Source organism: Seriola lalandi, unplaced genomic scaffold, assembly GCF_002814215.2.
Source record: "Seriola lalandi dorsalis isolate HSWRI2012SDOR001 ecotype SW California unplaced genomic scaffold, Sedor1 jcf7180002054884, whole genome shotgun sequence".
Lineage (NCBI taxonomy): Eukaryota > Metazoa > Chordata > Actinopteri > Carangiformes > Carangidae > Seriola > Seriola lalandi.
In genome coordinates, this window is record NW_019525436.1 from 124,310 (window position 1) to 143,476 (window position 19,167).

A 19,167-nucleotide genomic window follows, 5' to 3' on the forward strand; every position below is an offset into this window, starting at 1 on the left:
GGGGGGTGGTGGGTAATTTCCTCAAGGACCACTGTTTTAAATTCCCTAAGCTGTACACACCGCCTCCTGCACTGTCAAGTTTTACATTTCATCCCGTCACTCAGCCCATATCGTGACCTTAAAGGGACATTCAAATCAAGAGATGGATGGGTAAGGGCACTGCTATAGAATTTCAAATGGGTCTCATCAGAGTAATGCAGTCATATGCAGTGTTTTCAACCACTTTCCACTTAGAAAAGAGGAGGCACTGACCTTATTTAAGCTGACTCTATTACAGCAGCCTTTATGTGAGAGCAAACCAGGTCTGCACCTTAAAGTGGCTGTTATGCTCTCTTTGTACAGGACAGTTTAATTGATCTGAAATATTTTCAACATCAAACATTTTTCACTCTGTCTCTGTGCTGAGTGCTGGTGACAGGTCATGATCAAAAGTTCAGTGTCAGAGTTGAATATAGAGAGGGTAGTGATCTTTTTGAAGTGGCTGAGGGAGTTTGGGCTGCAAAGGAGAGAGAGAGAGAGACAGATAGGCTTTCTACATATCCACATCGTTGCTCTCTCTCCCTTGCACACCGTGCACCCTTGCTGAACAGGTTACAATATAGTTCACTTGTCCTTGCTTTCTTTTTTCCAGCATGATCCCAGTAGTATTCACATGATGGAGCAGCTCTTGGACTTGTCCTTGCTGAAGGTGGAGGAGAGGAGTTCTGTCTTGCTGGGCAGGTTGAGGAGCCTCTTGGAGAGGCGGCGGACGGGGCTGGGTTTATTGGCAGGCTGGAGTTTGTTCATGCAGGCCAGCGCTGCGGTACGGAAAACACTGTGGATGCTCTTCTCTGATGTGAAGGCTGAGCACTCCAAGTAAGCCTCTGCTCCAAGCTGCTTGGCCATGGACGAACCCTACAATGTCAGGTGGAAAATATATGTATGTAAAACTGAGCCAGAGTAGATATCCCAGTATCCAGTCAAGATAGTTGGATAGATACTTTATTTATCCCTTTAGGGGAAATTCATGAATGTCTAGACAACGGACAAAACCTGCATACACACTCAAAGGAGGAAACAGTAGTCATGTCCTGGAACAAACCTGCTCATGGGAGATGGGACTTTGTTTCTGATTGGACAGCTCAATGCGCGTGCACACGTCCGTGCGCAGGTCTGTCTTACAGCCTATTAACAGGATCCGTGTGCTGGGGCAGAAATCCTGGATCTCTGCTTTCCACTGCAAAGAAAATTAAACAGAGGTGTCACCGGACTCTTACTTGAAATTGTAACGTATAGAAAGTGAAAATGGGGCAGCACTCATTATTGATAAACGAGGCGACCGGCTTGAGTAAGTATACACATTAAGCTGGTTAAATTTGTAAACACTTTTTCTTGTCCTTCGTCCAGATGAAAACATCATTTTTCTCCACCCAAAGTGGAGATTTTTCAAAATGGCCTCCAGAGTGTGTAAATCTGAAAACACCACCTTATTTCAGTGTGTATCCTGTAAACACGGCTTTTACTAAACAATGACATAAGCCTGCCCAGTGAGGGTCGAAGCTGAGTGGCAGCAAAGAAGACAACTTTGAGTTGCCCCTAACTTTCACCTTGATTGTTCATTTTAGCAGAGCTGCTGTCATTAACCTGGATTTGTGTTGATTGTGTCAGACAGCATCACAATAATAAAAGAAGCCTCAGAATGACTGCTGGTTAACATGTATGTTGACATGTTTTCATCGGTTGGGATTTAATCACTATTTCACACTCATTCAGCTCCCTACCAACAGGAACAGAAAAATACGTAAATGAGAAGAGCCATACTGTGAATTTAGCTGCATCAAAACACAGTACAGGTGGGCGCAGAGAGCAGGAGGAGACTTAACGGAGGTGCACCAGGCTTTTTCTGTAATCATATTTTAAATGTTGATATAGTCCTTAAACAGTATTAATTTACAGATTTTGTCAGACGTCTCCACTATGAAATAATGATTCTATCAGCCAGCTGCCTGCCCCACTCCTTACCAGATGTTGGCTGTGTTGGCATTTGCCAAAGTGGGTGAGAAGGATGAGATTTAACTACATTCATGTTGTTTCACTGTGGACAGAGCTCTCCACAAAAACAACCCGGAAACACTAATGTGGACTCAAATTGTTTACACACAAAACGAGTGTTTTAAGATTCATATGAATATGAATTAATGTAGATGTAGTCTGAAAATGAAGCAGTAACACTGTGGTGTCGTCATCCTGTCATGTTCAACATTGCAGCTGTCCGTACCTTCTTCAGTGCACTGTCCACAGTGTCTGGTCGGCTGATGTCAAAGCACAAGAGCACTGCATCTGAGTCGCTGTAGCAGAGCGGCCTGACGTTGTCGTAGTAGGGAGAACCTGAAAGGACAGAACAGACAAAGAGTATGAACATGTTGTTGAAGAAGCTCAACTTGAAATAACATCTTTGAAAACGAAAACCTTTAGTTTTCCGGCTGTCAGAAAGCAGAAATAGAAACAAAGTGTCTCTTTCTACCTTCTCAGTCCAGATGACACTATTATAATGTTCTTTCACAATCGTCCTCCTCACATTCACACAGTACAAACACGGACTAATAAACCTCTGCCAAACTGATAAGAGAGCAAATAATTTAACCAAGCTTGTCGCCCTCCCACTGAGAGGATTTCTTCCAGGAAAGTAAACTAACTCAGTGAGTCACAGGCAGTTCACATCCTTCCATTATTAGTCAATATCAAACTTTATTTACCAAACTTTTGAACGAGTAAAAAAACTACCTGGTGTCCTGAGAAAGGGAAATTATCATCATACGATATTCTCTTCCATGACTTTTCCATGATAAAGTGCCAAAAGACAGAGACTATGTCTGAGCAAAATTAAGCAATTTTAAACTTTATCTGTTAAATTAAGTCTCTCTATCAATACGTGTTCTGTATACATATAATGGGAAAAACACTCATTTGCTTTCTGGCAACAGTTACATGAGAAGATTGACAGCCAGCAACAAAGCACAAAGACTGGAAACAGGGAAACAGCGAGCCTGACTCGAGACTCTGACTTGATTTCACAAAATAAAACCTTTTTAATAAGCCTGTGTATATTCTCATTTGTCCAGGTCATAGTATCCTAAAGGAGTTTTTTAAATCGAAAACAACTGGACTAGGTTATTTGTCTGGGAAGACGTTTCACCTCTCATCCAAGAGGCTTCATCAGTTCGTGTACGCATCTGACCAGGCTAGGACTGGTCCTACTTTCTGGTGTGGACACCCAGGTATTTAACCTCTTGTGGGCGTTCACAAGGATGATGATGTCACTGGTTCCCTTTTGTGCTCCAAGTGTCAACGACAGTCGTTTGCATGACTGTCGTTGGTGGAAAATTGGTTTTCGACTTCGTTAGTGCTCTATTGTGTTATAACGACAGTCGTTGGAGTCACTCGCCACTTGTGAACAGTTGTTATTCTTGGAGGCTAGATTGTTGAGTCTCCTGGGAAGGGATGAAAGGGCAGCATTGTAAATTGGAGATAGGTGGTGTCTGAGACCTCCTCCCCTGTTGAGGGATGGTTTCTCTATTTTTACATAGATGGCCTCTTTTACTCCTCTTTCGAACCAACTGTCCTCTCTGTCTAGGATGTGGACATTGCTGTCCTCAAAGGAGTGGGCTTTCTCCTTGAGATGTAAATGGACAGCAGAGTCCAAGCCTGAGGAGTTAGCTCTCCTGTGTTGGGCCATGCGTTTATGCAGTGGTTGTTTTCGTTTCTCCAATGTAGAGGTCATTGCATTCCTCGTTACACTGGACTGCATACACCAGATTGCTTTTGCGGGTGTGTGGTGTTCTGTCTTTGGGGTGTACCAACCTCTGTCTGAGTGTGTTGCTGGGTTTGAAATACACAGGGATACGGTGTTTGTTGAAGATCCTCCTGAGTTTTTCTGATACTCCAGACACATATGGAATGACTATGTTGTTTCTCTTGTTTAGTTTTTCTTTCTCAACCACTTTGCTGGTTTTCTTTCTGGAAGTAGCTGCAGTTTTCACAAAGGTCCAGCTAGGGTAACCACAAGTTGTGAGGGCAATCCTCAGGTGCTTGTGTTCTGCCCCTTGGGCCTGTGAGCTGGTGGGCACGTTATCAGCTCTGTGTTGCAGGGTTCTGATCACACCAAGCTTGTGTTCCAGAGGGTGGTGTGAGTCGAAAAGTAGATATTGGTCTGACTCTTTTTAATAAGTTATATTAACAAAATAAAAGTTGTTAATATGTTATATTAACAAAAATGAAATGGAGAAAATGATTGTGTTTTAAAAGTCAAATGCTTGAATTGATTGCAATCACACCTCCTGGTGGCCAATCACTCCCAAACCTTATACCATATTCTAAAACCCACAGCTGCATATGTCCTCAACATTTTGTCCTCACACTCATATAACAGTTCTAACCATTTCAAATTAATGCTTATTGGCTTATGACAGCCATGATTTCTGGTCAAATTGTGTTGTGAATATCACAGCACTATACAAGGATGAATTGTGCAAAGTTTGAAGTAAACCAGTTAAAGTCAATTAAAATGAGATTTTCTTTCTGTATGCCATCAAATTTTATACAATCACCCATATTTAACTGCAATTACACAGATGGATTCTGTGCAGGAGTCACAGTAATTAGACTAGAGCAAAGCTCGCTCGTTAATTTTGCTGTGGGCTTCATTTTCAACCATCACTTACACTACACAGGAACTATTAAACTATGATAACATGTAGACGATCATCACTATTCATCACCTCACTCAGAGAGGCTTCCCTGATACTTACACATAAAAATGTCACCTGAGTTGTGAGGATGTGAATTATGGTGTGAAGGAAACTTATTCTGCTTCCATTGCCATAAACAGCACATCTTTACAATATGTAGAAGTTTTTTTTTAACTCTCAGGAAGGCTCCTGTGCTAAAAACAGACCGACAGGATGTCTGCTCTCTGTTGTCCTCGCTCTGCCACCTAATCACTCCCCACACACCAACACTAAGATTTAAATTTCCTACTCCTGTCCTTGGGGCCAAATGTGCATCAGAAGCTTTTCCTTGCAAAAATAAGAGAATATAATTACATTGGGAATAGCTTCTTCGAATATGCTTCAAATTAACTAACAATCGTGTTGTCTTGATGAATCTCCTGAGACATTTAGGAATTCTTTTCCTTTACTGTAATATTACCATTAAAAAACACAGTTGTTCAAAAAGCTCTTCCGGTTTACTCAGTCTTCCTGAATCTTCGTCTTCATGCTGCAAAGTAGGACAACTTATACAACTACATTCTATCAATAAAATTTTTTTTAGAGGGAATCAAAGCGCCCATCACATAACTATCCAGGGTGATGTAAGGATGGAGAAAGCGTAAGCAAAGCGATTTTAAAGAGGACACAACTTCGAGCACCTACCAACTCCCACACTTTAGCGCCCCCCTGCCTGGACACACAAACACACAAAGCAAACACACACACACACACACACACACACACACACACACATTCACATGCACACAGCCTTTTAAATTAAGCAAACATTAGCTGATGTACTGAAACTGTCTTCTGTCAAACAGAGATAGCAAATGGAAGGAGTTGGACTCTTCCTCATACATCTAAAGAAAGATCAAACAGAGCATGTCAGTCCATCATGAAACATGCAACATAAACTGAAATCTATGCTTCTTAGGCTTCAACTAACAGTTATTTCCTTTATCGGTTAATCTGCTGATAATTTAATCTTCATTTATTTATTGTTTGGTACATAAAATGTCAGATAATGAAAATTCCAGAGAGACTTTTGAATTGCTTGTATTGTTCAACCATAATGAACTTAATATCTACAGCAAAAAGAGGCAGAAAATCGTCACATTTGAGAAGCTTAAACAAGGTCAGTTTTCACTTTTTTTCCTTTTATTTAATAGATTTATTGATCATGAAATTGTTGATGAATTTCCTTTCAAACGACTCATCATTTCAGCTTTGGAATTGAGGAACTGAGGTTAAACTTAACCTTTTCTCTTCTGTTCTCCATGCTAGAAGATAATATAAGATCATATAAGAGCCAATTAATTGATCAGTCGCTTGAAAGAAAACGAGTCAGCAACTATTTTGATAACTAACTAATCGTGTCAGTCATTTTCCAAGTAAAAATGCCAAATGCTCTGTGTTTCTAGCTTTTCAAACATGAGGATTTTCTTCTTCTATTTGTCATGAATGAAATATCTTTTGGTTTTGGCTTTGTGTTTGGGTTACAACAAGCAATTCAAGTATGTCAATTTAGGCTGAGAGGAGAGAATAGATTAGCAGATAAATCAATTATGAAGTACTCATTAGTTGCAGTCCTAAAACATTTTTTAACAGAGTAGGACGCCGGGAGCAATGTTATAAATAAAGGAAATAAATAGAGGATGAAAGAGAAAAATAAAGAGTGATAGGATCTCTCTATGTGTGTGTGTGTGCGTGTGTGTGTGTGTGTGTATTGCAAATGTAAATAGGTCTTATGCAATTTTTCCTCTGGAAAGGGTGACTGTCCAGAAAGTTTTTACTCCGTGGGAGATAAACAGACAAACCTACATTAGTTCAGCGCTGGCTTCAGTTACATAAGACCTTTTTTTTAGGCAGCACACACCATAAGGCAGTGAGGAGGTCATGCATATCTTTTCTCTCAGTATCCCTCACTTGCGCCTTCTGTTCACAGTGACTGTACGGCGTACACACACAGTTGCACACATAGTAAGACAGGACACACACACACACACACACACAAACACACATGCCTGCCCACACTCGTACAGACTTCCACCCCCTGCATGGACGAGGCATCCCCCTCTCCCCTGTGAAACAACCCCTCTGCAGGCCAACTGGCACCGCTCAACTTCCGCTGAGCACAATGCCTCAGCTAGTGCTGTTATGAAAGAAATCTATACTGCTGAGGATGGTTTTCCTATTGATCCAATTTACATAATTTCTCTTAATGTTTAAGGCCATTATGTCAGTAGGCCCCTGCTGTTAACCTATCCACGCAGCTCAAAACACATTTTCAAGACAGCAACGTAAAACGGTCACAAACATCTTAAACATTTTCGATCCAAAATCCAAATGAAGGAGGGACACTCATGTATTTCTTAAGTCTATGTAACTAAAGATTCTTGTCCTTATTGATTAATCTGCATGTTGTTCTCTTGATTAATCATTTTGTCTATAAAATGTTTGAAAATTGTGAACAATATCTATCTTTAGTTTCCCACATGTCAAGATGAAGTCTTCGGATGTTTTGTTTTGTTCACCCAACAGTCCAACTCAGGGATATTCAGTTTACAATCAAATAAAATTGAGAATCAAATCGTCACGTTTAAAGAGGCTGGAACCGGCAAATTACTGGCTTTTTTTGCTGCTTGAAGGGTTAATCAAATGATTAATCATCTAAATATTTCAGCACTAGTTTGTATTTATGATAAAGCTGGCTGAGAAATGTGTCTCATTTTGAGAGTCCAAAATTATTGACCTACTTTTGTTTAGATGTTTGTTACAACTGTTGTTTTTTTAAAAATACAACTGTATGACTTTTTTGTTTGTTTGTTTTTGATAACTTCTCTTCCTCATCGAGGTCAAAGGTCAGGAGCATCAGGTCAACATCATCCCTGCAGCTGTTTTACTGATTGTAAAAATTGTTTACCCATTCAATAGGTTAGCTCCCTGATCTGTTTGTACCAAATTAACAAATATCAAAATTAACAATAATTTTGAATACATTAGTGCACTGGCCAAACGTTAACGAGCAACAATCATTCCTCATTTTTCAAGACCAGCGTCTCAATGTGAGGATGTGCTGCTTTTCTCCACATCACAAACTGAATATCTTTGGGTCTTGGACAGTTGGTTTGAACGGGGAACCAGAAGACAATACCTGAGGCTCTAGCAAATTATAATAGGTATTTTTCACAATTTTATGACATTTTATAGACATAGTTATTAATCAGTAGTTCGAGAAGTTAGTTGTCAGATCAAACGATGATGAATGAATCATTAATTACAGCTCTAGTTGAACTAACAATAATACAAATGGTTCAAATCACGACTAATACTGTAATATTTCATTCTCAGATCAGACTGGAGATGAAAAAAAGTCATAACTAAGACGTTGCTGTTAATATATACCTCAGGGCCCAAATAAAATAAAGGGGGGACTCTAAACCTAGTGTTAGGTTTTGAATTACCACTTTGCATTTATTTAATCTATTCCCTTAGCGATCTTCCAAGTAATAGCTTGGTTATGTCTATCAAACCGGGGTCCCCATTTGTCTTTGGTTCTGAAGGGTTTGAAGGATTCACATGTAAAACTGTCAATTTTGGGCCTCAGTTGTCCTGCGAGTAATCCACGCAGGGTTTGTTGCTCCCGTCATTCATTGCCAGCACCACTTTTCTCTCACCAGATTTCACACTAGTGAAAAGCTGCTTAACTGCATCAAAACAGGACTGACAGACAGTGACGCCTGGGTAAACAGCAACAACACTTTGAGTAAAACAATAGACGAGGGGGGGCTTCATTTACAGTTGTTACCACCCGACTCCAGGCTGGCTGTGTTACCGGGAGGGTAAACAAGTTACACGAATCAACTTGAATACAGCACTGAAACTGACTTCTTAACTCAGTGCACACAAACACAAGACAATGACCATGGCAGATTGGGTGGCTTTTAAACAGTCTGTGAGTCAAACATTTAGTTTTATTCAACTGTGGGCAGGTTAAACAAAAAGAGAGCATCATCCTCACCTGATGTGTCCCAGAGGCTGAGCTCGACTCGCTGGTCTTCAAGCTCCAGACAGGCTGTGTAGTTCTCAAACACAGTAGGGACATAAGTCTAGAAATGGACAATTAAAGAAAGACTTAGGATTTAAGGAGCGTGGAATCCACATGGAAAATGACTTAACTTACTCATTATTTACTATGAAGAACAAATGATCTTCGGGAGTCACCAGAGATGGATTTACTGAGTCGGACCAACAGCAAAATGTGTAAGATATAATATATTTTTTTTTTTAATAAAGGTTAAGCAGATCTTTACATTTGTGAACGTTATTTTTTTTTAGTGACTGAAAGAATAAATCAATAATCAGAACTTATCAATTCATATTAACATCTTAACCTACATATACAGTATCACATACTTTAGTCTCAGTCTAGGTATTCTGTGTAAACCTGCATAGGTTACAAACCCTAGTGTGAAAACATTGCCTCCAGTCAAATAATCTTCAGTCAAAATACTGTATATAAGACCAATAGGATATCAACAAATTTAAATTAAGTAGCACTAACCTAAACAGTATTGGAAACCAGGAGGTACAATATACTGAATAGTGTAGGAAAACGTTTTAAAAACTCTGAAAGTCCTTGTTGGAGTATTAAAGAATGAAACAGCTGATGCAACAAAAACTACAGACATGAACTGGGTAGAGAAACCTCATACCTCTGGATAGCAGTCCTTTGCCAACACTTGTAACATCGCTGTTTTCCCGCATTGGACGTCTCCGACCAGCACGAGTTTACACCTCGCTACAAAAGGCTGAGTGAGTCTTCTTTCCTTCATGGCGGGAACAAATAAAACAGGCAGACTATCAGAAAGGAACAGGGGTAGAAGTAATGAAATAAGTCCCTCTGGTAACCAGCTGCGTCCTCCCTCCTGCTCGGTCAGTCAGTCAGTCAGTCAGTGAGTGAGTGAGCGAGTGAAGAGGCGCAGCAGCAGCAGCAGTCAATGAAGCGGCCACTGCGGAACTTTATATATAGTCGCGCCAACCAATGAGCGAGCCGGAAGAGGAGACGGGCAGAGCTGCAGGGCTGTAGCCACGTTTTCAGAAATATTCAATCAGGAGTCCCCTCCAGAAAACAAGAAAAACTTTCTATCATTATTAGTAGTAGTATTATTAGTATTTGTATCGTTCATCTTTAATTTATTCAGTTTTTCAGTCTAAATTAGTCAAAAATTAAAGGAAGCAGATCAGGATTAGAGTGAAGTTTCGGGGGATTTTTGTCCTCTCATCCTCTTCATGGAAAACTTGATGTGTCTTTTTTTTAGAGACCTAAATCTGAAACAGAAACAGATACAAAATATGTCAACAACCTCACAGGAAAATCTGATTAATGTAGCCTATGTGTTATTGACATTGTTATTCCTCTTCTGCCAGCAGTTTGTGTGTGTAGTTTGTGTTTGTGCAACACACAGTGAAACCAGACGTAATCAGAAAGTACCTCATTTGTTATCTGACTTGAGTCAATAGTACAACTGGTTGTGTGTGCTGGTAGTATCGTCTTTACGTATTTTTGGAGTTTTATTGGAATAGCCCAGTTCAGAGGTCATTTTGTTCAGATGATGAACAGGCTGAAAATGACTGTGTCTATGAAAATGTTTTAAAGCAGGACACAGAAATCCAGAGGATCAGAATTTGCTCTATGTGTAGTCTTACTGTTTCTCTCATGTGTATTTTAGTTTGTTTATCCTTCCAACCAACTGTGGGATACATTCATGTGAGAATGCATGCAATTATTTTTACATGAAACATATGAGTGAATTTACATGTTTACGCAACACGTAGCGTGCAGCATGCATGGCCTGCCAACCCCAGATACATGACAGATGGCTTCATCAATCTGAAGTATAACAGAGAATTTGAGAGTGTGTCAGCCATTTGGAGAGGAAGTGGAGCATGGCGTGTTGTGCCGAACATAAATGGAAACAACTGCTCAACTGTCACAGAGGACTCTTTGATGCCATTAATGTATAGCCTGAAACTCTGGATGGGGAAATGAATTGCACCTGCTGCCTGGTGCAGATAGAGGTAAACTGTGTCTTTCTGTCTTGCTTCATTGAAATTTCTCTGTGCTATATTTCCTCCTCTCCACACACTTACACAATACACTAATAGGATGCAAACACTTCCACTCACCTACTTCCACTTAATGCTTCACTCCCTCATGTACAATTTCTTCCTCTTAGAGGACTTACTGTATCTTTATGTCGGACTTTCCACACACTGAGTCACAGTAGGTTTATAACTCAGTCTGTCACAACTTATCCCTCTCTTCCTTTACCCCACTACGAACAAATCCTTGTCTTTCTGTTTGTTATCATGAAGATACATTTAGCATGATAGGAGAATTAGAGGGACCGGGCTCTTTGACACAACAGAGTGGTATCAATCTTTTGATCTAGTTCTCAGAGAGAAAGTAATTAAGTATATTTGCCACAACGTCAAACTATTGCCCTAAAGATAATTTTACACTGAATGGACATTCCTGATGATAGGACTACCAGAGGCTAGAAAGGTTTCCATGTTTTGGGCATTTTAAATCAACATCAGCACCATCAAACACAGTCATATAGTATTTGGTCACATGTTCAGCATGGCTGCAGAATGTGTCCAAGAGGTTTTCTACTGAAGGCCTACGTGTCGCCAGTGTTTTCCTGATGAGAGGAGACAGGACTCTGAGATGGTGGCACACTTGGGTGATGCAGTGACGTTTATATAATCCCCAAACTATGACTCCTGCTGTATAGCTAACATGTTGACCTATTGATGATGTGCTCCATGGCCACCTGATGACTATCTGACCCAGATTTATCATACACAGGGCTGAAAGTCGCATTTTCACCCCCCGTTCACTTTACCTAACTTGCCCCACTGACATTTAGTGTTGTGAGTGTGTGTGTGTGCGTGCGTGCATGCGTGTGTGTGTGTGGATGTTTGCAAGCAGTAAGTAGTAAGTATCTGCTATATTGTTATGTGATATCTGCATCCAGAGAAGCCACAGGAAAGTTCAAGTGTAACAGTTCAGGAATGGCCAGAAATGCTTTCATTTAGGAGCTACTGTATGTAATGTGCATTAATATGCACCAGAATAATTAACATACATTGGGAATGTTGGCAGTGAGAGATAAAGAGTGGGCATTAATCCCAAATCCATTTCAAATCATTTCTAAGAAAGGACCCAAAAAAGAAAAACCCATCACATCCCCTATGCCTTGAAGCAAACTCATTTGCATAATTCAAGTATGATGTGGTTGAGAGCTCTTGCATTATGTAAATGAGGATATGATTAAAGAATATTAACATAAACACAAGTGTAATCATGAAGTGGAAATGTATTGGTAATACCTGTCTATTAACTGCTGTTGAACATGGCACAGTTCAGCATCAGTGAACAGCCTGCAAAGGAGAAACTTGTTCATTACTAGTAATTTAGTGTGCAGGTATTTCATATACAGTAGCATAGTATGCTAACAGCTGGGTAATTGCAGTGCTGAAGGGCAGTCATCAGCATCTACCCATCTGAGAATTGTGAAAAAATAAATGCATTAAATGGAGTGCAAAAGAAGGGAAGTGTCTGATAGCAACAGCAAAAAAAGGTTTGTATGCAAAATGTCCTAACATTTACATAAAATTCAAATTTCCATTGAACTGTGGAATATAGGCAGAGTGATGGAAGGGAGATACATTATAGAGAAAGGCTTTAGTGACAACAATGGACAAGACAAAGCTAATTAATGCTATTTAATGTCCTGTTCACACTGCAAAGGGTGAGTGTTATTTTATATCAGAAGTACAATAACTGATAAGAGCTCTTAACGCTGCACAGCTCTCAACCTTCAGTGTGAACAGCGCCACTTCAGTGAGATGGAGTTTCAGACTGGCCGCCTAAAAATACACCAGTAGAGCCACATTATGTTGCCACTGGTGAGGTTGGGGGAGCAAGAAGGGGCACCACCGCTGCTCCTTTTTGTCTTGAAATCAAACAGAAAGAAAGGCGAATGGCATAAATTAGACCAATTTATCCAAAAAGAAACAGAAAAGGCACTCAAGTCATCCTGTGTGGCCCCTCTGGTTCCTGCATCTCTACCCCTGTTCCACTGAAAACCAAGGAGGTGCCTTTTTTGGACTATTGATCTCAGAATTTTACTTCGATGCTGAACGTTTCGTGGTCTTCCTGTTGCCTTCATAAACGAACTATGAACAAGTGTTTCATAACCAATTATCTTAAATTTCCTGAAATGGAGGTCAGTGTGGCAACACTGTAAATATTGTCATGAAATCACACTGCCCTCTAAAGGTGTAGAAAAGACAGTGCAGTGCAAAAGGAGCCATGAAATCAGAACACAATGAACAGGGAGGGTCCAGTAATGTTTTGTTGGTGGAGTAAGTACAGAATACTCTGACTCAACACATATCTATAGTAAAGACCTTGGTGTTGCCAATACTTAACAGATAAAATACTATAAGATGTCAGGAACTCTGCGTTTACAACACAAAGCTAGAGTCTTGATAGTATCCCGTAAATTTTTAAATTGTATATGGAATTTATTTTTTTAACACAAAAATGTACTCACTGCATTTTACTTTTACTATGAAGCTTTTCTTTTATATATATTTTTATTAGTCATTATTCATTTCCTTGTCTCCATATTCAGGCTATATTTATGTTACAGTATTTCCATACATTTGTTTTCTTCAAGTGTAAGTTGACAAATGTCTCCTGTTTTTTCTAATATGGAATAGGTTATATGCCATTATATTTTTGTAAATTAAACTTTAAAAGAGTTTGAGAAATAAAAAACCTATGCTTTCACTTTTATAATGTGGACTGGTGGGACCCAGTTAATAAATGAAGAGCTATTAAATGTGCATTTTGTAAGAAAGACACTGAAACCCAAGAACGCCTGTTGTATCTGCCATCCAAATCTTTTAAATCTATAAAGCCAAAATCAAGACTGTTTTTCTTGATTTGTAATGTCAAATATGTCATGTATCAATTTAGGTTAGGCAAAAATGTTTACACTAAAGTGTACAAATATTACACACACAAACCTTTTTTGCTTATTTGTTTTGATACTTATTCATTAATTTTCCTTGTATCCATTTGTTATAGTATTTATTTCACTGGTTGATTAAATAAAGAGTCAAATGACTACATGTCCCATGATCCTCTCCTCGTCCGGCGACACTTCCGCCGCTTCATTCGTTGTAGGACGAATGTTACAAGGTTCGGTAAAGCTTCGAGTAAAGACATATAATAATACTGACGTCTACAGCCGATCAGTCATTCTAGTTCAGCTCACTTTTGATAGTTTTGCTTCATATTTCCTTTCTCATCGATTTAACAGGGAAACGATTTTTTTTAATCTCCTCCTTAAAAAGGAAGTTACTCGTTTCTGTGACGACATTGTCTGAACCTTCTCTCATTGGTTCTGTCCGCTGCTCAAGCGTTTTCCCGCGCTGTAAAACGTCGCACCGAAGCTGTTGTTGCTGCAAGCTATAGCATTATTTTACACCGGTACCGGAGCCGTTACTTAACTGCCAGGTGATGCCATCCTCAGATTATGACCCGGCTAGTCTGCCAGATTTACTGCCGCTGTACTACCGGCGGCTGTTCCCCTTCTCCCAGTACTACCGCTGGCTGAACTACGGAGGAGGTGAGTGTCATTGATAAGACAGGGCAGGAAAGAGCAGATATTAATGTTACCGAGCTAAACGACTGGAGCTCTTCAACAATGTTGTGTGGAGTGTGACTTAACTACATGCTTCCTCTCAACAGTGTCAAATTTGGTTGTTTTGTTGTTCCTGTTGACAACATGTTGCACTCACTCACCCGTTTATTATTATTAGGTTCACCTAGCTAACACTAATACGTCAGTCAACACGTACTGCCTTCATGAGGGGTTTTATGTTCAGTTTCTGTTGTAACATTTTTAGAGAAGTGCTTTTGGAAGATGTAGTTTGTGGTGCTCTTGATGTTGTATTGCATTATGCTGCAGGTGTTTCTGTTAATTTGTCCACCCATTGCTGGATTTCCCAGGGGCCCCAGAAGCCCCCGGTTAATATGTTGTTTCTTGTTCAACCTCAGTGCAGAAGAACTACTTTCAAAACAGAGAGTTCTCCTTCACACTCAAAGACGACATCTACGTCCGCTACCAGTCGTTCACCACGCAGAACGAACTGGAGAAGGAAATGCAGAAGATGAACCCTTACAAAATTGACATTGGAGCAATATACAGCCACAGGGTAAGACTGCATGCTCCTATTATTTGCCCTCCAACAGGACTCTGTGCCATTGCAGCTACTCTCCTGTTTGAGCAGGAATATGGAGGAAGTTTCATCTGTTTGTCACCCACAGCCGAATCAACACAACACAGTGAAGTCAGGAACCTTCCAGGCGCTGGAGAAGGAGCTGGTGTTTGATATCGATATGACAGATTATGATGATGTCAGAAGCTGTTGCAGGTAAATATGGTTTATTTTTGCGGATTGAAGAATGTGTCAGTGTCTAACTGTACACTGTAGTGACTGTAAACAACCACTCTATTACACATCACTTTAACCTAGTAATTCAGCATATCCGATAGTCACGTCACTGAGAAAACACAAACTCTAACCTCTCATTTTAGTGCTGCAGACATTTGCTCCAAGTGCTGGACCCTGATGACCATCGCTATTCATATCCTGCATCGAGCTCTTCGAGGTTTGTTTGTTATTGATTTTGTGTCAGCCATCTGCTCACAGCATCTTAGATTTTTGGCAGAAATTAGCATCAAACACTTTTTTTATGTGTCATTCCAGAGGACTTTGGTTTCCAGCATCTGCTGTGGGTTTATTCTGGCAGAAGAGGAGTGCATTGCTGGGTGTGTGATGAAGCTGCCAGGAAGCTCTCTGTAGCCGCACGCTCTGCTATTGCTGAATACCTGAGCCTGGTGAAGGTAACAGTATTTTAGCTTTCATTAGATGATGAGGACATGTTTATTTATTGTAATACTGGACATGAACCAAAGTAATTAATTTACATTATGTTATTTGAGTATTTATTCTTTCCCTCCAACTAGATATGTTTTTGACAGAAATCACCAGTCACTGGATGTAGCTTAAAAATTTAATCTATTGTTGACTTCTTTTGGGACTTATAAGTCTTTTAATTACTTGTCTGTAAGTTCATTTTTGAGACGTAATGTACTACATCATTGCTGATTTACAGGGTGGTGAAGAGACAGTGAAGAAAGTAGTGCTGACAGATCCAATTCATCCTTCTATTAGGTAAGAATCGGATTGTTTTCTTGTGAAGGTCAGTTAGAAGCTATTACTGTGTTTGTCGTGTTTTGATGTTTGTGTCCAATTTTACTGTTTGTTATTGAGGTCATTTCCTCTGTTGGATGTTGTGGCTTTAGCTGTTTAAGAGTCTCTACCTGTAATCTCAACAGAGAGTCTTTGTCAGTGGTGGAGCGCTACTTTTCCCAGTACGCACTGCATGAACAGGAGATACTGGGCCGCAAGGAATCTGTAGACAAAGTGCTGGCACTCGTCCCTGAAGATATCCTTTTCACAACTTCATATATATTTCAAGAACACATGCAGTAGAGCTGGAAAAAAAACTGCATTTTCATTCTTGACCTTAACTCAGCTCTTACATGTTAGAAAAGACTTACAGCAGAGTTTCCAAAATGAGAAGAAACCTGAGACTCGTTGGAAACTGGTCAAAGATCAAGCCACTAGGAAGCAGGTTGGTAATTCTGCTCATGCCCCATAATGACAGGTGTTTAAACATTTGAATTCATTTTACACATTACAACAAGAGGGCTTATGACCAAGACAGAAGCAGTGATACAGTCTTTCTTCCTCCAGGCCACTGCCAAAAAGGGCCAACACTTTGAGAAAGAAATCATGCTGCAGTACTGTTATCCACGGCTCGATGTGAACGTCAGTAAAGGGGTGAACCATTTGCTGAAGAGCCCCTTCAGTGTCCACCCCAAAACAGGTGAGCATAGATCTGATGAGATTACACGCGGTGAATACATGACTGTCAGAGTCTCCCTGTGACCTCTCTCTTTTAACTCTGGACAGGACGCATCTCTGTTCCCATGGACCTCAAAGAGTTGGATACGTTTGATCCTTTTGCAGTTCCCACAATCAGGTAAGTTATGACTCAACGTCTTGCGCTCTGTTGTGTGAGGTGTTTGATACTCGTCAGAGTTGATGTTGTAACTTTTTTTTCTAGTATGATCTGTGAGGAGCTGGATCGGCCCAGAACAGAAGAGGAGTCAGAAGACACAAAGGAGAAGGAAAACGAGAAGGATGCAGCAGAGAAACGAAAGATCAGAGGTGAAATTCTGAAATCTGAATTTCAGGCTTACTGTATCCCAGACAAGAGCTTTACCTTTCTCTGCATTTGTCTCAAAGCTACAAGTAGGCTGACACAAGGCAATCACCATCTTATTTGGTGATAATGATAATATATGATAAACTATTAAATTAAAGAGCATCTTTAGGCTCTCAGGTGAATCAGTTCACAGGTGAGAACAGCACTGAAATCAACCAGTCAATTCCAGTCAGGCTCTTTGCAGCCTGTGCATACAACTGATAATTACTGATATACACTCAGTTGTCTGTTTATTCGGAACATCAGATAGATAAAACTAATGTAGTCTAATACAACAGTCCTGCAGTAAATCCTCCTTCATGAAGGTTATAATGTTCAGTTTTTATTAAAATTGTTTTAGACAGTTGTTGATTATCATTTTTGGAGGATGTAGTGTTTTGAGCTATATTACATTATACAGAGGTGTCTCTGTTATTTAGCCTACTTTCACTGATGTAAAGGGGGTGGACAAAATAATAGAAACACCTGGAAGCCACGGTGAGAGTCCTTACACAGCAGTAGTTTTGTGTTGGCATATCGGTTATTGGTCTCCTTGGTTACTGATAATTGGTATTAGTATCAGCTCTGAAAAAACCATATCGGTCAATCATGTCCATCCTCAATGGCCTGGCTTCAGTTGTTTTAGAAGTTTTTTTTTTGTGTGTCAACCTTAATTTTTCCAGTAGCAATTCACATTTGAAATAAACAGCTGTCCAATTTATTTGGTGGAAACAAAAGGAAAACCAAACCAGAGAAGGGAGAAAATTCTGGTGATCAGAGGACGTAAACCAGTAAAAACACATACTTTGGACAATTTAGACAAATATACACAATGAAAATTCATGATGGTTGTAAACAAAATCAATGCCAGCTTTATTCTTGTTACTGGAGCCCCTGATAAAGGCAAAATATAATATATATATTTTAAATATAAAATAAAGCAGAAAGTGGTGTAACATTCGATCAAATATGCATTTTCAACCACTGCAAATGGTAAACCAAAACTGCTCTGTTCTGAATTGTACATTGCTTGATGTGTTTTTCTTCATGAAAAATGCTATATTTTACATTTACTCCAAAACATGTCACAGACCCAAACAGGCTACTCAAAAGAAGTTAAAAGAAATTTAGAGCCTGTATTGTTAAGTCTACAAGTAAGAATAGGTTACTTTTATCTTTCACTTCAGTCAAAGATTTCACTCTCAATAGTTTGATACTTTGGGTCCAGAGAAACTGAATATTTCAGCTCACAGATTACTTCTCTTCACAGATTACAAAAGAACCAGTCTGGCAAAGTATGTGAAATACTTTGATCAGTTTCTGGATGGGATGGCTCGTACATGGAAAGGCGAACTCCTCAGAAAGAGTGGTACGTTGTAGTTTTGGTAGATAAAGAGCGACTTTTGAGATTACTTTCATCTAATCAAATTTCTTTTGTCCTTGTTTCCTTCAGATCTCCAGAAAGAATTCTGAACTGGATCCACAATCGGAGAGTGATACACATCTTCTGAAGTGGCACTTTTAATAGCTCGCTATCACTAACTGCCATGTACTGGGGGGGGGGGCTTCATGTTGTGGTGGAATTTTGCCATTTTCTTGACCAACAATAATTTCATCCAAATCTGTTTGATAATGCTCTTATGGGATTCAGTAATAATAAATTAAACATGAGTAAATCCTCTATTTAGTGTAGGATTTTCCTAATACAATGCCAATTTTATTATGGTTTGTCTACTTGTTACATTTTTCTGCTGTACAGTCATTTATGAAAATAAATTTGGTATTTCTACTCTTTGAAAATCTTGTATTCCGGTTACTTTGAATACAACAGAGGTTTTGCAGATTTTCCACTCAAGTGTAATTATCTGAAGTAGGCAGTTTAATATTGTAGCAGAGGGTTACATATTTTAACTTGGGAGTTTTTAAAATTTAGAATTTTGTAAGATTTTAGCTGATACTTAACACATATGTACAATTTAGAGCAAAGGTGTCTTA

The 19,167-nt window shown here is 39.5% G+C and overlaps 2 protein-coding genes across 2 annotated transcripts; one reads left to right on the forward strand and one right to left on the reverse strand.

The window, feature by feature from the left end:
- Positions 1–6: 6 nt before the first annotated feature.
- Positions 7–9,735, reverse strand: LOC111671529 (rho-related GTP-binding protein Rho6-like). The gene is made up of 5 exons (XM_023428638.2): positions 9,467–9,735; positions 8,773–8,860; positions 2,258–2,367; positions 1,082–1,216; positions 7–894 (listed from the first exon to the last, which is right to left on the reverse strand). Exons 1-5 carry the CDS (start codon positions 9,584–9,586, stop codon positions 649–651), a joined length of 699 nt encoding a protein of 232 aa, XP_023284406.1. The 5' UTR covers positions 9,587–9,735; the 3' UTR covers positions 7–648.
- Positions 9,736–14,051: 4,316 nt separating this feature from the next.
- Positions 14,052–18,972, forward strand: prim1 (DNA primase subunit 1). The gene is made up of 13 exons (XM_023428644.2): positions 14,052–14,461; positions 14,893–15,050; positions 15,163–15,269; positions 15,434–15,507; positions 15,606–15,742; positions 16,015–16,073; positions 16,238–16,347; positions 16,445–16,536; positions 16,659–16,791; positions 16,878–16,947; positions 17,032–17,135; positions 18,443–18,541; positions 18,626–18,972. The coding sequence occupies exons 1-13, from the start codon at positions 14,353–14,355 to the stop codon at positions 18,643–18,645; spliced, it is 1,272 nt and encodes a 423-aa protein (XP_023284412.1). The 5' UTR covers positions 14,052–14,352; the 3' UTR covers positions 18,646–18,972.
- The last annotated feature ends 195 nt before the right edge of the window (positions 18,973–19,167 follow it).

Bases quoted from the DNA above. Each gene is read 5' to 3' on its own strand.
- prim1 (XM_023428644.2), top strand. From the start codon at position 14,353: ATGCCATCCTCAGATTATGACCCGGCTAGTCTGCCAGATTTACTGCCG. The intron at 15,051-15,162 runs GTAAGACTGCAT...TGTCACCCACAG, and splicing joins GAGCAATATACAGCCACAGG to CCGAATCAACACAACACAGT. The intron at 15,270-15,433 runs GTAAATATGGTT...CTCTCATTTTAG, and splicing joins GATGTCAGAAGCTGTTGCAG to TGCTGCAGACATTTGCTCCA.
- LOC111671529 (XM_023428638.2), bottom strand. From the start codon at position 9,586: ATGAAGGAAAGAAGACTCACTCAGCCTTTTGTAGCGAGGTGTAAACTC. The intron at 8,861-9,466 runs GTATGAGGTTTC...GTCCATTTCTAG, and splicing joins CAAAGGACTGCTATCCAGAG to ACTTATGTCCCTACTGTGTT. The intron at 2,368-8,772 runs GTGAGGATGATG...CTGTCCTTTCAG, and splicing joins CAGCCTCTGGGACACATCAG to GTTCTCCCTACTACGACAAC.